This window comes from Rhinoderma darwinii, chromosome 13 (assembly GCF_050947455.1).
Source record: "Rhinoderma darwinii isolate aRhiDar2 chromosome 13, aRhiDar2.hap1, whole genome shotgun sequence".
Taxonomy (NCBI): Eukaryota; Metazoa; Chordata; class Amphibia; order Anura; family Rhinodermatidae; genus Rhinoderma; species Rhinoderma darwinii.
In genome coordinates, this window is record NC_134699.1 from 25,055,224 (window position 1) to 25,079,661 (window position 24,438).

The 24,438-nt window shown below is 41.8% G+C and overlaps 1 protein-coding gene and 1 long non-coding RNA gene across 5 annotated transcripts in view; one reads left to right on the plus strand and one right to left on the minus strand.

Annotated features, from left to right (window-relative positions):
• The window catches only part of SKAP1 (src kinase associated phosphoprotein 1), a 263,107-nt gene extending 245,086 nt beyond the window's left edge, over positions 1–18,021 (minus strand). For 2 of the 3 annotated variants that reach the window (XR_012851700.1, XM_075846614.1), the window contains exons 1-3: positions 17,929–18,021; positions 10,648–10,753; positions 6,731–6,756 (exon numbers count right to left, since the gene is read on the minus strand). Coding sequence is in view for 2 of the 3 variants with exons in the window: in XM_075846614.1 (XP_075702729.1) it covers positions 6,731–6,756; positions 10,648–10,753; positions 17,929–17,977 (181 nt within the window). In the remaining variant the exon portion in view is untranslated. The other variant, XM_075846615.1, reaches the window with a different exon arrangement.
• Positions 18,022–18,063: 42 nt separating this feature from the next.
• Positions 18,064–24,438, plus strand: part of LOC142666448 (uncharacterized) — a 158,125-nt gene continuing 151,750 nt past the window's right edge. For both annotated transcript variants that reach the window (XR_012851691.1, XR_012851692.1), the window contains exons 1-2: positions 18,064–18,148; positions 22,058–22,875. This is a non-coding gene — a long non-coding RNA (uncharacterized LOC142666448). The remainder of the gene's footprint in view (positions 18,149–22,057; positions 22,876–24,438) is intronic.

A 24,438-nucleotide genomic window follows, 5' to 3' on the forward strand; every position in this document is an offset into this window, starting at 1 on the left:
GGTGTAGCAAGGTGCAACCAAGAGGACTGAGGGACCAAGAAACCCTCCTACCTTTAAACAGAAAGTCTTCATACAGTACCAGCACATGAGGATTCAGGCGAAGTGGACATTTTTCATTTTTAACAGCAGTCATGCTTTCAATACATTTTTGTAAAATAAATGTGGGTGCCGAGCCTGAAGTAACCTTATATAAAAATAAATTCTGGGACCTGCACCTATAATCGAGAACAGGGACCACCCAACAACCATTTCACGTGGTGAGGCGGCCACTGGCTACTAATTTCAGGCAGGGACTAAGGGGATAGGTGGCCATGCATGTGCTTTCTCCAGAATGTTTAGGGAAGTTGCGGAAACAGTTGAGCAGTGCTGCTTAGCTGTTCCATAACGGTCTTAGAACATAATGGAGGGAGCTGCACTCATGCATTGCCAATTCTCCACTTAGTCCCCACTTGGAATCGTCACCCAGTGGCCGCCTCACCATGTGATATGGGGTTGGGTGGCCCCCGTTCTCAATATAAGTTTAGGTCCTAGAGCTGGTACCCGCATTTAGCAGACATTTATGGCATATCCTGTGCAAATGTCGTAAATGTCTGAGCTAGGAATAACCCTATAATACAATCTTATGTTATTGTGACTGTACTGTTGCTTACTCAATATATTCCTCTCTCCTACGGTTTAATTGTTTATTTATACTTTGATTACATGTTATTTTAATTTGCATTGTTTCTTTAACCATGTTAAGATCGACTTACCTGCAAACGCTGATGCTGCTGCAGAATCAACTGTAGCCTCTGGTGCCGATGTGGCCGACACGATGCAGGACCTGTGAGTGACGTCACAGATCTGCACTGTCAGAAGCTGGGCGTTCTGAAGAGAAGAGGATGTTACTTCTCATCAGAGCGCCCAGCTAGTGAAAGTATTAAAAACGCCCCGATGTACGCACATAATACACGCCCACTTGGACTTTTACTTTTAAACACACCCACTTGGACTTTTGCAAGCCTCATTTGCATAACTACAAAAATGGTCATAACTTGGCTAAAAATGCTCGTTTTTTAAAAATAAAAACGTTACTGTAATCTACATTGCAGCGCCTATCTGCTGCAATAGCAGATAGGGGTTGCAAAATCTGGTGACAGAGCCTCTTTAAGGACACAGCATGTTTTCGCCTAATGGACCAGGCCATTTTTCAATTCTGACATGTGTCACTTTAGGTGATAATAACTTTGGAACGCTTTTATATTTTCCAGCGATTCGCAGATTGTTTTCTCGTGACACATTGTACTTTAAGTTAGTGGTAAAATTTGGTTGATACATTCAGTGTTTATTTGTGAAAAATACCAAAATTTAGAGAAAATTTGCAACAAGTTGCATTTTTCTAAATTTAAATGTATCTATATGTAAAGCAGATAGTAATACCATACAAAATAGTAACTAGTTAACATTTCCCATAGGTCTACTGTATGTTGGCATTGTTTTGCGAACACTTATTTTTCCAGGACGTAACAAGGCTTAGAACTTTAGCAGCAATTTCTCACATTTTCAAGAAAATTTTAAATGGCTATTTTTACAGGGTCCAGTTCAGTTCTGAAGTGGCTTTGAGGGCCTTATATATTAGAAACCCCATATAAAATATACCATTTAAAAAACTGCACCCCTCAAAGTATTCAGAACAGCATTTCGAAAGTTTCTTAACCCTTTTGGTGTTTCACAGGAATTAAAGCAAAGTGGAGGTGAAACTTACAAATTAATATTTTTTTTGCAGAAAATCTGTTTTAATTCATTTTTGTCTGTTACACAGAAGGTTTTACCAGGGAAACGCAAAGCAATATTTATTGCTCAGATTCTGCAGTTTTTAGAAACATCCCACAAGTGGCCCTAGTGTGCTAATGGACTGAAATACATGCCTCATAAGCAAAAGGAGCACCTTGTGGATTTTGGGGCCTCCATTTTATTAGAATATATTTTAGGCACCATGTCAGGTTTGAAGTGGTTTTGTGGTACCAAAAAAGTGGAAACTCCCCCAAAAATAGACCATTTGGCAAACTACACCCCTCAAGGAATTTAGTGAATTTAGTGAGCATTTTAACCCCACAGATTTTTTTGCTAAATTTAGTGGAATTAGGATGTAAAAATGAAAATCTAAAATTATTTTCCAATAAAATGTAGAAATCTTCAATATTTACAAGGCGTAAAGGAGAAAAACCACCACAAAATTTGAAAAGCAATTTCTCCCCATTACAGCAATACCACATATGTGGTAATAAACTTGTGTGGACCCACAGCAGTGCTCAGAAGGGAAGGAGCACCATTTGGCTTCCGGAGCTCAAGTTTTGCTGGAATGGTTTTCGGGTGCCATGTCACATTTCCAAAGCCCCTGAAGGACCAAATACGTGGAAACCACCCAAAAGTGACCCCATTTGGGAAACTACACCCCTGAAGGAATTTATTAAGGGGTATAGTGAGCACTTTGACCCCACAGGTGTTTTGATGAATTTAGTGGAATTTGGCCGTCAAAATGAAAATCTATGTTTTTTCTAATAAAATGTAGTTTTAGCTCAGATTTTTCAATTTTTTATAATAAAGGAGAAAAAAGCACCCCAACATTTGTAACGTGACAGTAACAGTGTAAACCCCCCCCCCCCCAAAGTGACCTCATTAGGGAAACTAAAGCCATCAAGGAATTTATCGAGGGGTATAGTAAGCATTTAGACCCCACAGGTTTTTTTGTGGAATTTAATAGAATTAGGCCGTGAAAAAGAACATCAACATTTTTTCCAATAAAATGTTGATTTTTTTTATTTCTACAAGGGTTAAAAAGGAAAATAGTTCACCAACAATTGAAAAGCAATTTCTCCTGATAAGGCAATACCCCATATGGGGTCATAAACTGCTGTTTGGACACATGGCAGGGCTCAGAAAGGCAGGAGCGCTATTTGGCATGCAGATTTTGCTGGCTTGGTTTTTGGGCGCCATGTTGCATTTGCAAAACCCTGGAGGTACCAGAGTACAGTGGAGGCCCCCAAGAAGTAACCCCATTTTAGAAACGAAACCCTTCAAGGCATTTATCATTTGCCTGGACATATGACAGGGCTCAGAAGTGAAGAGCACCATGCGCAGTTGAGGTCTATTTTGGTGATTTTCACAGCATTGACCCACAATTGCAGGGCTCTGTGGCCAAATAGTAAAACAAACCCCCAAGTAGTGACCCCTATTTTGGAAACTACACCCCTTAAGGCATTTTAAGCAATGTAGTGAGAATTTTGACCGCACATGTATTTTCATTAGAAATTAATGCGCAGCATTAGTGCAAAGTGAAAATTGCAATTTTCCACTGATATGCCATTTTAGTACACAATATGTTGTGCCACCGAAGACAAATACCTCATAAAATGTTAAGTGGGTTCTCCCGGGTATGGCGATGCCATATATTTGGACGTAAACTGCTGTTTGGGCACACTGTAGTTTTCAGAAGGGAGCACTATTTGGCTTTTGGAGCGCAGATTTTGCTTGGTAATAGTTGTGTTTGGGGTTTTACTGGTATTTCAGTTTACAATGTGGGGGCATATGTAAGCTGTGCGGAGTACATCAGGGTATATGTAAGCTGTGCGGAGTACATCAGGACATATGTAAGCTGTGCGGAGTACATAAGAGTGTATAATAATGTGGTAAATAAACAATTCATATATATGTGGCTGGTGACGCACTGATAAACGGTGCCCAATCTTATCCGCTTTTGGAACGCTCTGCACATTTTGCATCGCCATATACTGAGAGCCAGAACTTTTTTCTTTTTTCTCCACCGGAGCTGTGTGAGGGCTTATTTGTTGCGGGACAATCTGTAGTTTTCATTGGTACAATTCTGTGGTACAGGCAATTTTTTTTAGTACCTTTTATTCCATTTTTTGGCAAGCAAGGTGACCAAAAACCAGCAATGCTGACAATGTTTTTTATTATTTTTTTTTTTTTTAGTGTTCACCCTGGGCTATAAATTAAAATGTTACTTTATTCTGCGGGTCTATACGATTACGGCGATACACAACGTATATAGTATTTTTTAAGTTTTGCAGCGTTTGCACAATAAAATCACTTATTTATTTTTTTGTGTCACCATATTGTGAAAGCCATAAGCTTTTTATTTTTCAATCAAAAAAGCTGTGTAAGGGCTTGTTTTTTGCGTGACTGGTTGTAGTTTTCATTGGTACTGTTTTGGGGCACATGCGACTTTTTGATCACTTTTTGTTAAAAAATTTTGGGAGGGGTGGTGATAAAAAAATAGCGATTCTGGCACAGATTTTTATTTTCATTTTTTGCGGTGTTCACCATGCGGGAAAAATAACAGCTTTATAGTTTCGGTTGTGGCAATACCAAATATGTGTACTTTTTTTAACGTTTGAATTTTTTTCCTAGAATAAAAGTCTTATTATAGGAAAAAAGGCAGGGTTTGTTTTTATTAACTTGAAACTTATTTTTACACTTCATTCAACTTTTTTTTTGTCTCACTAGGGGACTGGAGGGCCTGCACTTCAGATCTTTACTATAATGCATTGCACTTCCCACGTGGTGCAATGCATTAGAGCGGTCAGTCATTCACTGACAGCAAACCTATTAGGTCCCATCTCGATCGCTACAAATCTTTCTCTTGCGGCCGGAAGCCTTTTAGGCTTCCGTACTTGGCAGACAGGCGGCCATTGTTAGGCCTCCGGTCTGCCAGAACAGTCATCAAAACCCCGCAATTAGCATTGCGGCGTTCCAGTCTGCTAGGAAACACCAAAAGTGAGCACTGCATCTGAAGGGTTAATCTACCAGACTGGTCCTGGCCATGCAGCAGGGTGTCAGCTGCAATATACACCTGACACCCGTTGGCTTCTGAGCCCACATCAGCAACACTACTACTAGTACGTTGGATGTGGTTATGGGGTTAAAGCACTGCAGAATATGTTGGCGCTATGTAAGAGATACATATGTGTGTGTGTGTGTATATGTGTGTGTGTGTGTGTGTGTTGAATACTAACACTGTGTTGTGAAACTGGACAGATATAATCTCTGCTTCATCGATACAGTTACTTATAGCAACATAAATAATCATTGAAATGGCTACCCCAACAAGCTGTAGATTAAGAGCCATGCATACAGTGGTATTATGAATCGGAAACACGGCACCCATAGACTTCTAGGGGCTTATACTGTATCTCAGTGTGCCTACCATTTTATATGGAAGCACGTTGTGACATGCTCTAATGCCATATTACAAAGGTATACTCCCTGAGAAGACTTGCCTGCAGAGGCGCCATAGGGCATCACACAGTGCTTATGGCTCCCTAATACAGAACCATAGGTATACCATATCCTGCCATACAGGCTTTGCCATGTGCCTGAGGTCTAGTGGAAAAAAAAAGCTACTACTTCCTAGAGTGAAAAATGGCACCTGATTTCACAGAACTTATTCCAAAATGAAATAATAAAGTGCTTCCCCATGCTATCAAACAAAACAGATCAATGCTACCAATAAAGTCTCAAGATTGGAAGCAGTACAAAATGATTAACATACATTTGCCCACTCAAATGTCTCTACTGGAAGTACTCTGCTCTCTGGGCACCAAACAAATGTACTTCATATCACATATTTATATGTTATAAAGACATTTACAAGAAGAAATTATTTCATTTTCTAATTTGTCACAGTCAAACACAAGACTTATTTCATTTAGGGAAAAAAGGAAATAGTCACACTTGCAAAATAAATAAGCTAATCTTATAAATGTTCACTTGCCTAGGTAGAGAACTTCAAATAAAGATGTATTTGGACAAAATTATTCGGAATATTGTTAATCTCGTAAATCCGACAACATTGAACTAAAATCCAGTAAGACAGTGAAGCCCGTTAGAAGACTTCCCGTCTCTATTCTAGTATAGTATTGTATACCTGACTTGATTTATTAAAAACACACTTTATTCTTCAAATGCTAATTCTATACAAAAAAAAGTGTATTGTCGGTAATGTAGCAGTGCTCTAATTAAAACTATTTTTGCATTTATTTATTTATTTTTTTTGTTTGCAGCTTTGAAACATCTGGCTGTTGTATTTTGTAGAATGAAGCCAGATGTTAGGTTCATCTGGTAATGGCACCTAAACAAAGGTTTTAATGCAATTTGGAAAGCCAGACTGCTGCAAGGCCTGTATGAAAATGTGATAACACAATTCTACAGGGATCTCCAGAGCAGCCACACGAATAGTTTGGGCTCAAGTGCCACATAACCAAAAGAGAGCGAAGAAAATCAGCATGCTGTAACTCATTTTCAGAAGTAACAAATGATTATATGGAGCAATTACAGTTCTGTCAGATGTGGCTCACGGAACAGGGGCTTTTGTGGCTATTGATTGTCAAAGCAATCGGAAAGGGACATGCAATGAAAAAGTAGATACCACAGTTAAAGGGCAGGAACTTTCAAGGATAATGTACATTAAAGAAAAACTAAGCCAAAAGTATTTACATTTTCATCTATGAAGCTTAATGGTATTATATATTGCTCAATTTAATTCCAATCCTGTATTGTAGGGGCCTATGTTCTCATCATTCCTAGGTAATATGTAAATAAAAGCAAAATTAAATATTAAATATATAGAATATGGGATTATCGGGGTCCAGACTTCACAGAAAGGATACACAGTATAAAAAGCACAAGGACAGTAACAGTAGAAAATGTGGCGAATTTACAATTTTCTCACCTGTATGTTGAAAGTCCAAGAGGTACCTAAAAGTAAAACATACCAATAATAAGCTTTTTAGAAATATTATCATTATTAAATATATATATATATATATATGCATTGAGTTTTTATGTGCTTGTGTGGATTTCTTCCACGTACTGCAGGTTCCTACAATGCACCCATAAGATACAAATTATTTAGCTTCCTATGAAAGTGGCCTTGGCATATGGGTGTGTGCGTAGTTCAGAGACTGAGAAATTGACTTATGTGAGTGATTGATTGTGTATAGCACATTGGGAAATAAATTGACAAAAGCTGATTTCTCGCTGTGCGTTTTTAACATACGTTTTTGTAAACTCCTATTTTTCTCAATGGCAGTTCATCAACCAAAAGAAAATGCTCAGTGTGAACCCAGCCTAGAATTTCTTATGGCTATGTTCAGCTGGTAAAAAAAAAAAGGCAAATGTCACTCCAACACCAATGACTTGTAAGACACCTACCTACATATATTTGGATCAATAATGCACCACTCACAAGATTTCATAGATATCACTAGTGGCACAGAGAAGTTGGATCCTTCTTGTTATACAAAAAAAAAAAAAAAAAGAATCAGATTTGGCTGCGATTCATGAAAACCGTCTAACAGAAAAACTGTCTTTGTTGTACATAACAATTAATCACAGCGCAGCTGTCATTTGTTATAGTGCTCTTGAAAATAAGACAATTTGCCCCATAAAATCTTCCACTTTGTGAAAATCTTGTTTTGTGATAACATGCACTCCGACAGAAATGTGCTAGATATTTCCCTCATAAAATTTCCAACTGTCATCTGTGGAGGGACAGAAAATATATAAAGCTGAAACACAAAATGAGCATTTCCTCATTACTTAAAGTGTAACTAAGTCCTGAATACATTCTAAACTCTGCAGTAGTGACATGCAGCTGCAGCTTCCTGTTCTCATATTAGGGTAGCTCACTGGTTATATGACATACTGATGTCTGATTACTTCTGTACCCACAAGAAATGAGCAGTGTTTGTGTCACTTTTTCTTTACTTATGTGGCAGCACATTTAAAGTGTAGCTAAACGTTCGACAAACTTCTGACATGTCATAGAGACATGTCAGAAGTTTGTATTGGTATGGGTCCGAGCACTGAAACCCCCACCAATCCCTAGAACTAAGCAGCTGAAGCACTTGTGTGAGCGCTTAGCTGCTTCGTGTCTGTTCGGCTTTTTCCGGAAAGCCAATGCATCGGTGTACGGTTTCATAGACTTTGTATTGAGTCCGTATACTGATACATTTATTTCCGGAAATAGCCGAACAGACACGAAGCAGCTGAGCGCTCACATGAGTGCTTCAGCTGCTTAGTTCTAGCGATTGGTGGGGGTCTCAGTGCTCGGACCCCCACCAATACAAACGTCTGACATGTCTCTATGACATGTCAGAGGTTTGTCGAACGTTTAGCTACACTTTAAATGTGCTGCCACATAAGTAAAGAAAAAGTTACATAAACACTGCTCATTTCTTGTGGGTACAGAAGTAATCAGACATCAGTATGTCATATAACCAGTTTGCTACCCTAAGCTGCAGCTGCATGTCACTACTGCAGTTTAGAATGTATTCAGGACTTTCTCCTTGTGCAAGGACTATAGGTCCTAGTACACGGCCCGATGTGGGCCGATCTACGAGGCAGCTCGTTGATTGGCGCTCATTTGCTCCTTTCACAAAGAGCAATGCTTGGTTATGTATGGGCACAAACGATCGTTACTACGAAAGTTCATCCTCATACATTTCCATCATGTTGGCTGCACATCTTCCTGTTTACACAGGGATAAGTACTGGCGACAACGATAGTATTTATCTCTGCATAAACAAGCAGATCAGCCAATGAACGAGCGTTTGCTCATTCATCGGCTGATCTCTGCCCTGTTGCCCGATCAAAATGCCTTAAGTTACTAGATTCAATATTCATGATCCAAAACTATTTAAAGTGCATCTTTACTCTTCTCAACAAATTAACGAGGACCTTCCAGCACTTCTAACATGTTTGTTTAAGGATATATTCACATCTGCATACGACAGATCCCAAAAGCACCAAACAGACCCCAGTGACTTATAATGGGGTTAGTCAATCTTCCATCGTTTTGCCGGCAAGAATAACGCGGTCATCAAATCTGACGGAATTGCTAAAAGAGCTGCCAATGACAGTGAATACTAGTTATTTCATGGGAAGAAGAATTCTGGAGCACCTTGTCTAAGAACTCTGCCTTCTGGAAATTAATTCATAAAAATGACAACTGGGCATAACTATTCCTCTTGTCAATAGTGACAGTGTCAGTGTGTAAGGACAAGCCCTCTTGACAAGAGGAATGGTTCCCCCCAGTCTATTTATTCATATATTTCCAAGAGGCATTACAGAGGAATACAACACCGCAGATTTCTAAGAAAAGATGCTCTAGAATAATTATTTTATGAGGTATACAAGTATTTGATTAAACATATATGTCAGGAGAGTTGACAGGTCCTATTTAAGTGTTGACTAAATACCCCCACTAAATAAGGTAGAAACTACTAAGGGCGGTTAGAAACAAGAACTATGTAAATTAGGTTATTACATGTTGAAAAGCCCCTTTTGCAAATGCAAGATGCTCAAACTGTGATACACACCTCATTGAACTTCCTGGAAACTACCACAAATACCACAACATATGTTTGCTAGCACTACTGACAAAAATGCTCTGCTAAATGGTGGGAATAAAATGGAAACAAAAATACTGCTCATATAACGCTATAGAAGCATGTGCATGCACAGACATAACCTTTTCCTGTCCACTTCATTAAATATACAACTAAAATGAACATAAATTACTATTTACTACTGCTGTCAAGATCAACACTACATTAATAGACATCATTAAAAAGGAGCTTCCAGGATAATACTTTTTTTAGTCAGCCCCCTTATTCTTTTACATTTAGGGTATGTTCACACAGCTAATTTTCAGCTGTTTTTTGGGCCGTTAACGGCCTGAAAAACGGCTAAAGATACGGAGGCTGAATGCCTCCAAACATCTGCCCATTGATTTCAGAAGCAAAAACTGAGTTTCGTTCCCACGGGACATTTTTTGACACAATGTTTTTGTAAAAACGGCGTGTAAAAAAACGCCCCGTAAAAAAGAAGTGCATGTCACTTCTTGAGCCGTTTCTCATACAGTCAATAGAAAAACGGCTCCAAAAACGGCCATAAAAACGCATCAAAAAACGGCTGAAAATCAGAGGTTATTCTCCCTTGAAAACAGCTCCGTATTTTACGGACGTTTTTTGTTAAGCGTGTGAACATACCCTAAAAGAAAACAACTCCTTTAAAATGGTAATACATACTATAGTAACTTCCTGGGAACAATCTGCCATGCTGACTGAGACTTCAACCATATACAAGTCATTCCATCCTACAAAACTCAAGCATCTAGTTATAGCTAACGTAATCAAGAGGGAAGGGCTCAGCAGCTGAAACAACCTATATGTATATCCAAATAAATGCAGAAATAAAATAATGACCTTTACAGTAATTTTTTTTATTTTTGGCCAAGTAAAGTTGTCAAAATAGCATAGCCTTCTGTGCTTTTTCGAGGTGTCAGTTGTGAAAATGCAGTTTCTTCTCCTTGGGTAGATTCACACACAGCGGAAATGTTGAAGAAATTTTTGCGACTGAAAAATCCATTCCATAAATGTGAATGGGGTGGTTTCTGCAAGAAATCTGCCACGCTACTACACTGAAAAATCGCCAGCACTTAGACACTAAATCAATGAAATTTGAGGAGTCATAGCTACCAGGCACATGGATTTGTACATTTCTATGCGGTTTGCACCAAGCCTCTTTCACGTTCCTCTGCAGCTGCTGAGCATCAACAAAAATAATTGCCATAAGAAGTTGTACCTATTGCGAACTATCCTGAAATTCTTGAGTATTTCTTCTCCAAGTTCTCTTCCTTTGCTGCTCACAGTTTCATACTGAAGACAAGTGGATAGAAAAGACTCTGCATCTGAAATTCAAACACATATCTTCAGTTACACAATGACTCGATAGTTGCCTATTAGGAATTTCTATTCATATTATTTATAACACAAAGCATTCGGAAAGTCTTCAGGCACTTTCACTTTTTTACATTTTGTTAAGTTGAGGCCTTGTGCTAAAATAAAAAAAATTCACATCACCCATCGTTCTGCACTTAATACCCAATAATGATAACGTGAAAACAGAATTTTAGACATTTTTCCAAATTTAGTAAAAATGAAAACCTCAAATTTCGCATGAACAATAGTATTCAGACCCTTTGCCATGACACTTGAAATTTATCTCTGGGGGTCTCCCATTTCTCTAGATCTTTGAAATGTTTCTACACCTTGATTGGAGTCCACCTGTGGTAAATTCATTTGATTGGACATAATTTGGAAGACACACCCCTGTTTATAGAAGATCTCACAGCTGACAATGCAAATCGGAGCAATAACCAAACCATGAGGAGGAAAGAACTGCCTATACAGCCTGAGACAGGATTGCGTGGAGGCAAAGATCTGGAGAAGGATGCAAAAAATGTCTGCCGCACTGTAAGTTCCCAGGAGCACAGTGGCGTCCATAATTCTTAATGGAAGAAGTTTGGAATAACCAGGATTTTCCCTAGAGCTGACCGCCCCACCAAACTAAGTAATCGGGGGAGAAGGGCCTTGGTAAGAAAGGTGATCAAGAACCCAATGGTCACTCCAGCTGAGCTCCAAAGATCCGGCAGATGGGAGAAACTTCCAAAAGGTCAACCATCACTGCAGCATTCCACCAATCTGGGCTTTATGGCAGAGTGGCCAGAAAGAAGCCTCTCCTCAGTAAAACATAAAAGACATAAGACATAAAATCCTGCCTGGACTTTGTAAAAAAAAAAAAAGCACCTAAGGGACTCTCAGACTGTGAGAAACAAGATTCTGTGGTCTGATGAAACTAAGATTGAACTTTTTGGTCTTAATTCTGAGGATATGTTCACACGAAGTGTTTTCAGACGTAATTCGGCTCCATTACGCCTACAAACATCTGCCCATTGATGTCGATGTTCTGTTCCCACGAGGTGTTATTTTACACGTCGCTGTCAAAAGACGGCGAGTAAAAATACGCCCGCGAAAAAGTGCATGTCACTTCTTGAGACATTTTTGGAGCTGATTTTCATGGACTCCATTGAAAAACAGCTCCAATAACGTCCGTAAAATACGCCGCGAAAAACGCGAGTTATAAAAACGTCTGAAAATCAGGAGCTGTTTTCGCCTGAAAAAAGCTCCGTATTTTCTGACATATTTTGCTAAGCGTGTGAACATACCCTAAGCGTCATGTCTGAAGGAAACCAGGCACTGCTCGCCACCTGCCCAATACCATCTGTACAGTGAAGCATGGTGGTGGCAGAATCATGCTGTGTGGGTGTTTTTCAGTGGCTAGGACAGGGCAACTGTTCAGGGTTGTGGGAAAGATGAATGGAGCGAAGTACAGAGATAGTCTTAATGAAAACCTGATCCGGAGTGCTCTGGACCTGAGACTGGGCCGAAGTTTCACCTTCCAACAAGACAATGACTCTAAGCACACAGTTAAGACAACACAGGAGTGGCTTAGGGACAACTCTGTGAGTGGCCCAGCCAGAGCCCTGACTTGAACCTAATCGAACATCTCTGGAGAGACCTGAAAATGTCTGTCCACCGACGGTCCCATCCAAACTGACAGGGCTTGAGAGGATCGGCAGAGAAGAATGATAGAAAATCCCCAAATCCAGGTGTGCAAACCTTGTGGCATCATACCCAAGAAGACTGGAGGCTGTTATTACTGCCAAAGGTGCTTCAAATAAGTACTGAGGAAAGGGTCTGAATATTTAGGTTAATGCAATATTTTAATTTTTCCTTTTCAATAAATTAGCAAAGATTACTAATATTCGGTTTTCACTTTGTCATTATGGGGTATTGAGTGCAGAATGATATGCAAAATCTTGAATTGTATTTTAGCACAAGGTTTCAACATAACAAAATCTGAAAAAATGTAAAGGATCTGAAGACTTTTCTAATGCATCATATATACACAGTTCAGACTTTACATTAAAACCACCTCCCTAATATTGAGTAGGTCCCCCTTGTGCCACTAATACAGCTCTGAACTTTTGAGGCATGGACTTCACAAGGCCTCTGAAGATGTCCTGTTGTAACTGGCACCAAGATGTTAGCAGCAGATCCTTTAAGGCTGTGTTCACACGTTGCAGATTTTACACGAACCGTGGCAAAACCATGCCTTTTTGTCCCTATTGTGCAAAAATAGCAGCTAAATGGCAGTTTGCAGCAATAACTTTGATGTGTCAAAAAAAAGAGTCCTATAAATTACGAGGTGAGGCCTCCATTGATTGGACATATTCTTCAAACACCCCACAGAGGCTCGATCAGATTGAGATATCGGAAATTAGGAGGACAAGTTAACTCCTTCAACTGTTCGTCATGTTCCTCAAATAATTCCTGAACAATTTTTGCAGTGTGGCACTGTGGCAGGGCACATTATCCTGCTGAAATAAAAAACTGCTACTAGGGAATACCGTTGTAATAAAGGAGTGTACTTAGTCTGGAAAAACGTTTAGGCTGGTAGTACGTGTCAAAGTAAGGGTATGTTCACACGGCCTATTTACGGACGTAATTCGGGCGTTTTTGCCCCGAATTACGTCTGAAAATAGCGCCTCAATAGCGCTGACAAACATCTGCCCATTGAAAGCAATGGGCAGACGTTTGTCTGTTCACACGAGGCGTATATTTACGCGCCGCTGTCAAATGACGGCGCGTAAATAGACGCCCGCGTAGAAGAAGTGACCTGTCACTTCTTTAGCCGTAATTGGAGCCGCTATCCATTGACTCCAATGAATAGCAGCGCTAATTACGGCCGTAATTGACGCGGCGTTCAAGCGCCTGCACATGCCGGTACGGCTGAAATTACGAGGATGTTTTCAGGCTGAAACATCCCCGTAATTTCAGCCGTTACGGACCCCCGCCGTGTGAACATACCCTAACATCCACATGAATGCCAGGACCCAACGTTTCCTATCAGAATATTGCATCGAGTATCACACTGCCTCCGCCAGCTTCGATCTTCCCATAGTGCATCCTGGTGCCATCTCTTCCCCAGGTAAGAAACACACACGCACCTGGCCGTCCACATGATGTAAAAGAAAATGTGATTCAAAACACTAGACCACCTTCTTCCATTCCTCCATGGTCCAGTTCTGATGGTCACATTAATCTGATGCTCACATCCATAAATTTTTAAGCAATTTGTCCTACAGTAGCTCTCTCGTGGGAGCGGAAAAGACGGGCCAGCCTTTGCTCCTCAAGGGCATGAATGAGTCTTGGGAGCCCACGAACCTGTCGCTGGTTTACCAGTTGTACTTTCTTGGATCACTTTTGATAGGTAATGACCATACATACCAGGACCACCCCACAAGACCTGCAGTTTTGGAGATGCTTTGACATCTAGTTGTCACAATTTTCCCCTTTAGCAAAGTCGCTCGGATCCTAAGATAAGAACAAACGGACGGCAGAGGCACGCGGCCAAAATCATGCCCCCAGCCAGTGGAAAATGTCCGCACGCCACCGTGGGAGTGGTTCCGGCTGCCGGCTCAAGTGTTGTTACCGCTAGCCCAGGTGTCATTGTAACCACATAATCAATGTTATTCACTTCACCTGTGTGTTTTTAGGCTGTGTACACATGTTGCAATTAATTTAGATTATTTTGGGAAGCAAAATGGTGCGGACTCGCTAGGATTTTGCAGAAAACGTCGTAAAAAATAATGACTGCGTCGTGTGAACACAGTCCTAATGTTATGGCTGAACACAAGTGAACCCCAGTTTCCAGTTTTTTTTTTTGTAGAATAAAACTATAAGTGGACCCCTAAATAATCATAATTGGTATTGACGCGTCTGTTAACAATCTGAACTATTAAAATATAATGCTATTTATCCTGCACAATGAACGCCCTTGAAAAAAAACAAAAACACACCCGACTTTCTTGGTCACCTAGTCTTCCAAAAAAATGGACTAAGTAATCAAAAAGCCATATATACCCCAAAATATTACCAATAAGTACTACTCGCCCTGTATAAAAACAAGCCCTTAGATGGAAAAAGTTATTGGTCTCAGGGTACAATCCCACGGAGCGATGACCAAACCCCGACTCACTTGCAGTGGCCAATGGCCACAGAATTTTGCCGGGTATTACCGGCACAATCACAAAGCCATTAGCCACCTCATGCAGACTAGGTTTTTGGCTACCACTACATGGAACTGTACCCTCAGAATTTGGTAGCACAAAACAAAGTGGTACTAAGTAGTAGTAAAACCTAAAAAATCTATATTAGGGCCTGTTCACATCAGTGTTCGGTTTCCTATGATGGGTTCCATCAGACCTCTCCGTCACAGGAACCCATCAATGCAAAGACAAACGGAAACCATAGCTTCCGTTTGCATTACCATTGATTTCAATGGTAATGCCTCCGTTGCTAATGGTTTCCGTTTGTCTCCGTTACGTAAGCTTTCCGTTTTTTTATGGAATCAGTAACGCAGTCGCTTCATTAAAAAAATACAACTCGTCCTGCAAAAAACAAATGCCCTCATAGGCCTGTCGAATCGAAGACAAAAAAAAAAAAAAAAAAAAAGGACGGCGTGTAAAATTACAGCCTCGTCAAAAGAAGTGCAGGACACTTCTTGGGACGTAATTGGAGCAGTTTTTCATTGACTCCAATGAACAGTTCCAAATTATGGCCGTAAAAGACGCACCGCAAAACAAGATTACATGCAATTACGACTGAAATTCAGGAGCTGTTTTCTCCTGAAAACAGCTCCGTAATTTCAGACGCAATTGTAGTTATCGTGTGCACATACCCTTGAGGCTGGGTTCACACGACCTATTGTTAGGTGTAAACGAGGCGTATTATGCCTCGATTTACGCCTGAAAATAGGGCTACAATACGTTGGCAAACATCTGCCCATTCATTTGAATGGGTTTGCCGACGTACTGTGCAGACGACCTGTAATTTACGCGTCGTCGTTTGACAGCTGTCGCGCAAATTGACTGCCTCGGCAAAGAAGTGCAGGACACTTCTTTGCAACGTAATTTGAGCCGTTCTTCATTGAACTCAATGAAGAGCAGCTCAAGATTTACGAGCGTCACAGACGCCTTGTATATTACGAGGAGCATTTACGTGTGAAACGAGGCAGCTGTTTTCTCTTAAAAACAGTCTGTCTTTTCACACGTAAATGCCTGCTATCGTGTGCACATACCCTAAACCCCGTTCTGCCACTGTATTGTGGCTCTATTCCGACCATGAAAAAGGTTACATGGTTAGGTTACGAAAACAGCGCATCTCGCTGAGCTACGCTGTTTTCTTAAGTCCCATAGAACTAAATAGTAGATACGGAAACAGCGTAGCTCGCATGCTACGCTGCTTCCGTAACTGCCATTTACTACTATGGGTGTTACGGAAACAGCGTAGCTTTGCAAGATACGCTGTTTTCGTAACCCAACCAGGTAACCTTTTTCATGGTCGGAATAGAGCCACAATACAGTGGCAGAACGGTGTTTAGGGGGCCCTGTTCTAGAGATAGGTGCGGGTCCCGGAGGTGGGACCCGCATCTATCTGACATTTATAACAATCCTGTGGATATGTCAAATGTCTGATGGGAAAACCCCTTTAAGGGGTTAAACGCAGAAGCATTTGCTGAAAAGCTCCTAATAAAACGAAGAGCTATAAAATAAACTTTTGGGGAGGTCCAAACAACATTTACTCTATGGCGCTTCAGTTCTTCATTGAAGGTGCCCACGCCGATTTTACGCTTTGCAACTACCGCACTTAACGATAACGTTATAATGCATTATCACCACTAATATTAGCCTATAGGAATCACATTACACCTAGTTCACATTGAGGTTTTTTCAGGCCGAGTTTGACCTGCCTGCGCTTTTTTGCTGCGGTTTTCGCTGCATTGTTCACCTGTGGGCATTAAAGATAATGCAACGACCTCAGGCGAAAACCGCCCTGAAACGAGCGCCGCTGTTTTTTTTCTTCATCCGATTGATTTAAATGGGAAGTCACAGATTTCTGCGTCAAAAAAAGGGTGTGAACTTAACGGGGCCACAGGCAAGACGTGGATCTGGGAGGTCACTGTTTTGGAGATAGAGGGGATCGCACCTGTCAGACATTTATCGCATATCCTATGATATGAACAACCACATGAAATACCCATAAACTATACCCCCATAAACTATGATTAGTGGCATTAAGTTTATGGTATATTCACACAGTGCCGTTTTTGGTGCAGTTTTTAAAAAATAAAAAAAATAAAAAAAAAGGGGGAGAAGTTAAATATTTCCCATATAATGCCCGTCCCTTTAGGCCCCCTGCACACAATGCATATTACATGCAGATTTGCCCCACAGATTTTCCTGCTGCAAATCTGCTGTTTTAAAGCACCAGCAAAGTACATAATTTTTCAAGTAATCTCCTCTACACGTTGCAGAATTTTTCTGCGCATAAATTGACCTACGGTGCGTTTTTTCAAAATCCGCAACATGTCAATTTATCCGGCGTTTCCGCCTCAGAATTTTATCTGACAAGTTCATAAAAGCAACGCCGCAAAATACGCAGCAAAAAAACACACCTATTTCCGCATAAAAATGTAAAAGCTGCACCTAAAAACACAATCCTGACTTTACCTGCAGAATTACTTGCGTTTATCGGCTGTTTTGCCGCATTTTTTCCACATCAATTTAAGCAAAGTGTGCATGTAACGCCGCACGACCCACTCCTGTTTGTCGTTTCAAAAACTGTATGAAAGAACTGCACTGTGTGAGTAAGCCCTTATAAATAAATAATAGGACTCCAGTTATAAATGTTTTTATTTTATATGTATACACACTAGATACACAAACCCCTATAACTATCTGACCAAACAACTAAATTAGTTTTATAAACAGAACACAAATATAAAATACAAATAAATACTTATGTGATACCTACACCACTCCCCACCTCATACCTCATACCTCATAAAAGAGAATACAAAAAAAGCGAATGCCTCTACATCAAATTGCAACAAGACAGTTGAACACTTTTGTTACGGGAAAGCCCGCGGCTCGCGACCCTCTCCCTCCTGGTCAGTCACCTCTGAGAAGAACTACAACGTCCCGTGGTATATCCGAGCTGTGCGTCATTATGTCAAGCTATGAAGCGGTACCTGCGCCAGCCACAATTACACGTAGCCGGCGGGGGGCGTGGTCAGCGGTGGGCGGGAAATTTCCTTTAGCAGAGTGCAGGATGTGTGACGCAGATAAAAGCTCGGTATATACGTGTTGTGGGGCATATAATGTAGCCGCTATTCACTTGTGAGTTCGCAGTACATGTGCTTGTACAAGTGTTCTGAATAATTTTACCTTGTATTGTAGTTGCAGGGAAAATACAATTGGACAGCGACAACTTTCCCACAAAGTCTGTCATGAAGCTATTGCGTGCATTGTGAAATTGATATTTTTCTCCTGGAGCTGTCCCCTACAAGGGGGGGGGGGGTGGCTGGCTATGTAGAAGGGTGCTGTGTGGCAGTACCTACAAGGGGTTCTGTGTGGCACTACCTACAAGGGGGGCTGTGGCATTAGCTACAGAGGGCAGGGTGTGGCAGAAAATTTACAAATGAAATTCATTCGTTTTTAAAACGTGCAGGGACAAAACCGGATGCAAAACGGGTAAAAATCGGCCATTAAAAACGGAAACATGGCCCGGAACGGATGCAAAACGGCTGAAAAAAACGGGCGTTTTTATCGGCCGACACTCGGACCCTGTCGTGTAAGGCCTAATTCACATGAGCGTGTTCGGTCCGTGATATACGGTCCGTATGTCGGCCGCATTTCCTGGACAGAACACACTGCAGGGAGCCAGGCTCCTAGCGTCATAGTTATCTATGACGCTGGGAATCATTGCCTCTCTGTGGAACTATTGTCCCGTACCGAAAACATGATTACAGTGCAGGACAGTTGTCCCGCAGCGAGGCAGGGAATCCTAGCGTCATAGATAACTATGATGCTAGGAGCCCGGCTCCCTGCAGTGTGTTCGGTCCGGGAATGCGGCCGACATACGGACCGTATATCACGGACCGAACACGCTCGTGTGAATTAGGCCTAAGGCTCTATTCACACGACAGGGGTTCCCGGACGCTTTTTCTACCGGCTGTCTCGGCCGCAGTAGGAACAATAGACCCCAAATGGGGCTATTCACACAGCCGATTTTTTCACGGCCCGGTAAACCAAGCCGTCAAAAAATGGAGCATACCCTATTTTCGGCAGTTCTCCCAGCCACACGGCTCCCATAGAAGTCTATGGGGCCGTGTAAAGCACGGCTGTCACTTGAATGTGATCCGAGTGACGGCCGTGCTTTCTGATGCTTGTTCGCTCTCTTCTCACAGTGCGAAGTGCATGTGAGGAGGAGGAGGGTGCTTTTTTTCTCCCTGTAGGAGCGGAGTCCCTAATCCCCGGCCACAGCTTCGGCTGGGGATTCCGCTCCAGGAGAAGTCCCTAACTTCACTGTCCATATATAGACAGCCACGTCAGGGACTTCTCCTGGAGTGGTCCCCTACTCCTGAAGCAGAATCTCCGGCGCTGTAGCCGGTGTTTCCGCTCCAGGAGAAGTACCTGACGTCACTGTTCATATATGGACAGTGACGTCAGGGACTTCTGAAGCGGAAGCCCCGGCGCTGTATTTTTTTAAAAAAAAGTGGTAAAACATAAAACAAAATATATAAATTTGGTATCGCAATAATCGTATCAACCTGGGCGTTGTACAGAGGAGTGTATGACGCTGACCAATAAGCGTCATGCACTCCTCTCCATTCATTTAGACAGCGCATAGGGATCCTGAGAGATCCTTATGTGCTGTCTAAGGCCTCATTTACACGAGCGTATTATACGCGCGTGCGACGCGCGTGCTTTGCACGCATGTCGTACGCACCTATATTAGTCAATGGGGCTGTTTAGACGATGCGTGAATTGCGCTCAGCGCGTGTGCGCAGAAAAAAACTCACGACATGTTCTATAATCGTGCGTTTTTCGCGCACTCACGCACCCATTGAAGTCAATGGGTGCGTGAAAACCACGCATGCCGCACGGAAGCACTTCCGTGCGAACTGCGTGATTCGCGCAAGAGCTGTCAAACTCCTGAATGTAAACAGAAAAGCACCACGTGCTTTTCTGTTTACAAACATCCAAACGGAGTGTCAAATTCGAGATGAGCGCACCGAACTTCACCGGGTTCGGCCAAACTCGTTTTGACCGAAACCGGTAAAAAATGTTCGGGTACGCGACGTCAGGAGACAGTCACTGTCCACGGTGCTGAAAGCGTTAAACTGGTTCAGCACCATGGACAGTGACTTCCGCTCCGAAAATCCATGAACCTGTAAAAAAAAAAAGACGTTCTGACTTACCGATAACTCCGGTCCGACCTCCCGGGATGACAGTAAAGTCCAAGTGACAGCTGCAGCCAATCACAGGCCAAGCACAGGCTGCAGCCAATCACAGGCTGCAGCGGTCTCATGGACTGCGGCGTCATCCTGGGAGGTGGGGCCGGATGACAAGAGAGGGACGCGTCACCAAGGCAACGGCCGGGAGCCCGGACTGGGGGAAGCAGGAAGTTCTTGGTAAGTATGAAAGTCTTTTTTTATTCACAGGTTGGTGTATATTGTGTTCGGCATTCACTGTCGAGGGTGCTGAAAGAGTTACTGCCGATCAGTTAGCTCTTTCAGCACCTTGGACAGTGACGGGCGTCGACTAGCCTCATCTCTATGATGGCGGCTGCGCGAAAATCACGCAGCCGCGCATCATACACGGATGACACACGGAGCTGTCAAATGCCTTTTGCGCGTTTAAAACGCAACAAGGCTGCGTATACGCAGTGCATACGCCATACAAACGTGCGCAAAATGCAGCGTTTTTTGCGCGCGCAAAACGCACACGCTCGTGTAAATGAGGCCTTATAATAACACATTAACGATACTGAAGTGTTTAGACAGTGAATAGACATTCCACGGGATGTCTATTCACATTCTCTGCACTTCGTTACTGTTTCTATGGTAGTTACAGCAGAGGAAGCGTAATCTCGTAACCTGCTGTAACTACCACAGACAGAGTAACAACGTGGTACGGAGTGCCGCACAGCCCACTGGTAGGGAGTGCCACACAGCCCCCTGGTAGGGAGTGCCAGACAGCCCCCTGGTTGGTAGTGCCACACAGTCCCCTGGTTGGTAGTGCCACACAGCCCCCTGGTAGGTAGTGCCACACTGCCCACAGCCCCCTTGTAAGTAGTGCAAGGACTACGAAATGACCCTGATAGCTGGCGGGCAATAGACATTCAAAAAAGGACAACTGTGTAGGACCACACAAAATACCCAGCTTTCCCAGCTATCAAATAAATGTGTGGAATTAAACTAAGAGATACCTCCCTGCTCTGCTATAGTGGCATCGCTGCCGCTATAGCAGCCACAGCGGCTGCTAGCGGCGCCACCGCCCTCATGCCCGGTGTCGCCGATACGAGCCGCTATGGCTGCTACGGCCACTAAGTGAAGAAGTACCCGGGCGGAAAGGCGACTGCCTAAGGCCGGTTTTGGGTGCAGTTAGCGAGTGGCACCTGACCCGCTGGTAGTTGCAACGGCGCAGGGATACACACACCCACTGGCGCCCCTCTTGCAGTGTGGCGGCTGGCGCCCTGTGCGACCGCACTGGTCGAACGTATCTAAGGCCGGCCATGCCTGGAGTGTTGCCTATACTCCATGTCAACAGTTGTATGGAAATAATCTATGTATCTGTATGTTTTAAACAGGTAAAGGCCTGTTCACATCAGCGTCACCCTTCTGTTTGTGGGTTCCGCTAGACCTTTCCGTTGGAGGAATCCATGAACAGAAAGGCAAACGGAAACCATAGCTTCCGTTTGCATTACCATTGATTTCAATGGTAATTCTTCCGTTACAAATGGTTTCTGTGTTTTTTCTGTTCTGTAATATTTCCGTTTTTCGCAAAAACAATAGCGCAGCCGACTAAGCTCTTCGCAAAAAAGAAAAACGGAAACCATTACGAAACGGAAACCATGTGGGTTCCTCCCACGGTAAGGTCTATCTAACCCATGAACGGAAGGGTGAAGCTGATGTGAACACAACCTTACTGACCTGCCGTGGTGATGATGATGATGTGATTTATTATACAATTCCACTGTAATTCATGGCCTTATCAAGTTGTTATTTATTATTATATTGGCAGGCACCCAGGACTGGACTATTCAACAACTATACCAATCATGTTGCAGAATTTACCTACAAAACAAGCACTGACTTCCAGTAACAAAACAGTGATAATCAGGATTTTACAAATTTATTCAAAATGTATTTTAACTTTTCAGCAAATACTTTTTTCTCGTGTCATCTAATAACATTCATCTATACAACTATGTACAGAATCAAACTTTGAAGAAACAATCGTCACCCTTTTCCCTTCCTCCCAAAGGCAGTACCATTTGAGTCAAAGCAATGTTATATAATTATATTGCTTTCTTCATGCCTTTATGTGCAACGTACGTAAAATAGCTTTTTATAGCCCTTTTTGCTCTATTCTCGTAATTTTCGGATCATCTCATTAAATCATTCATCGTTACTTATTTCATAAACATCAACAGCTTGTGTAATGGCTCATAAGACTTGTTCTTCGTGTTCTGCATAACGAAGGACATATTGAATATAGAATGTTTGACCAGATGAAGACCCTCAGCTGAGTTATCATGTTTTTGTGCGGACAAACTATATATTTAACGCTACCAGTATCACAGCTGTAAGGGTTACATGAGGGCTCTGGTGCCTGAGGGGGCCTAATGACCTCTCTTTCTGAAAACATGATGATTTTACTATAAAAAGCATATGACTTAATGGAACGACATACAAATATTGCATTAGGGCCCAGGCATGTCAAACTGCGCCTCTGAGCATTATTTTTATTGCCAGTAAATTGCATGTGCGTTTATAGCAGAACTGGACAAAATCAAAGAAAGAAAGCATAAAGAAGGATGCTGAACCACCTTTTGTCAGGTAGGAACCTTGAAATGCAATGTATTATGTGAACTAGAAGTTGTATCTTATGTTCTGATAAGTGTTTTACACCAGTTAATAACTGGTCTTAATAGAAGCAGAAAAAAAACAAAAACTTTTGAGGGAATGCTGCTGTCACTTACAAAAATGTGTGTAGTGTAATGTACGTAATTTGGTAAATAACTCGAGGAAGTATTGAAAACAAAGGGTTGTCATTGGGTTATGGTTACTAAGGCTGTGTTCACATCACCGTTGCCTTTCCGTTGAGGGGTTCCGTCTGAGGTTTCCGTTGGGTTAACCCCTCAACGGAAGGGCAACGGTGATGTGAACAGGCCCTAATGGGGTCCTACAGGGGTCAGTGTTGGGTTCTGTTCTTTTTAATATATTTGTTAGTGATCCTGCAGAGCGGTTAATGAGTAAAATAATTTTTTTTGCAGATGATACTAATTTTTGTAAAGCATAGCAACACTTGTTGCTATCTATGTTTGGCAGAAGTTATTCCCTTCTGTACTTTGCTACATATAGCTCACAGATAGATAAAGACATTGGGGCAGGTTTACTTTTCATAATGATCCAGAATTCTGCCCGAAATTGAGCCAGAATTCTAGAATACATGCTGACAAGTGGTGTGGGTAATTGGGAAAGGGACATGGCTTCAGATGTGACACCATGTGCCAAAATTTCGAACCAAAAAACTGGCATAAACGAAACGAACTAATAGGTGGTAAGACAGAGAAAAGTGTCTAGTGTAACAAAAAACTGGAGTAAACTAAGCCAACTAATAGGTGGTAAGGCAGAGAATAGTGTCTAGCATGTAGCATCAAATTTATTATACAGCATGCATCACTTTGATAAAGTTGCGCACTTTCTGACTGTCTTGTCTACGTTTACACTGTCTAAAACGTAAACAATATTGGTAAATATGCCAAAATATGTGACTAATATAATGTATGTGTGTTTTAAGATAATTAATATAACGTATGTAATGGCTATATCAGTTATTTGTATTCAGTAAGGGCTGAAATTGGTTCCGTGTCTATTTTGAAACTACTCTCAAAAGCCTAATTTCAGTAATCTCTGTAGATCCGCTTGTTAGCTGCAGGAAGTTGGTGTTATTTGTTGTCTGTCTGGCCTAAAATCAGAGTGCAGAGGCACCTTCCTGGAAAAGTGCAGCTTGCAGGGCAGACAGGGTAAAAGCTCAGATGAGAATAGAGATTATCCATCGAACTGTGACCTGCACTGTTCTTTTCCTGCAGCCTAATTGATGACTTAGGTTTAATTCAGAAGTGGGTATTGATCTACATGCTGCCTGGTCAACATGTGTGACAAAGGTATCTTCTGCCTTATAGCAGTAGCGTGGACTGCCTATCCAAGTCTCAATACCATCAACCAGTTTTATCGACTTTTTTATTGACAATACTGTAGCGTAATGAGGAGTAGAAAAGCACACTTCATTAAGTCTATACAAGTGACATTCTGCATGAACAAGAGGAGATTGTCATATAATACTGTGCATGGTGTGGGATGCATAAGAAGTGTCTAATCACTTTGGACATAAAGTGT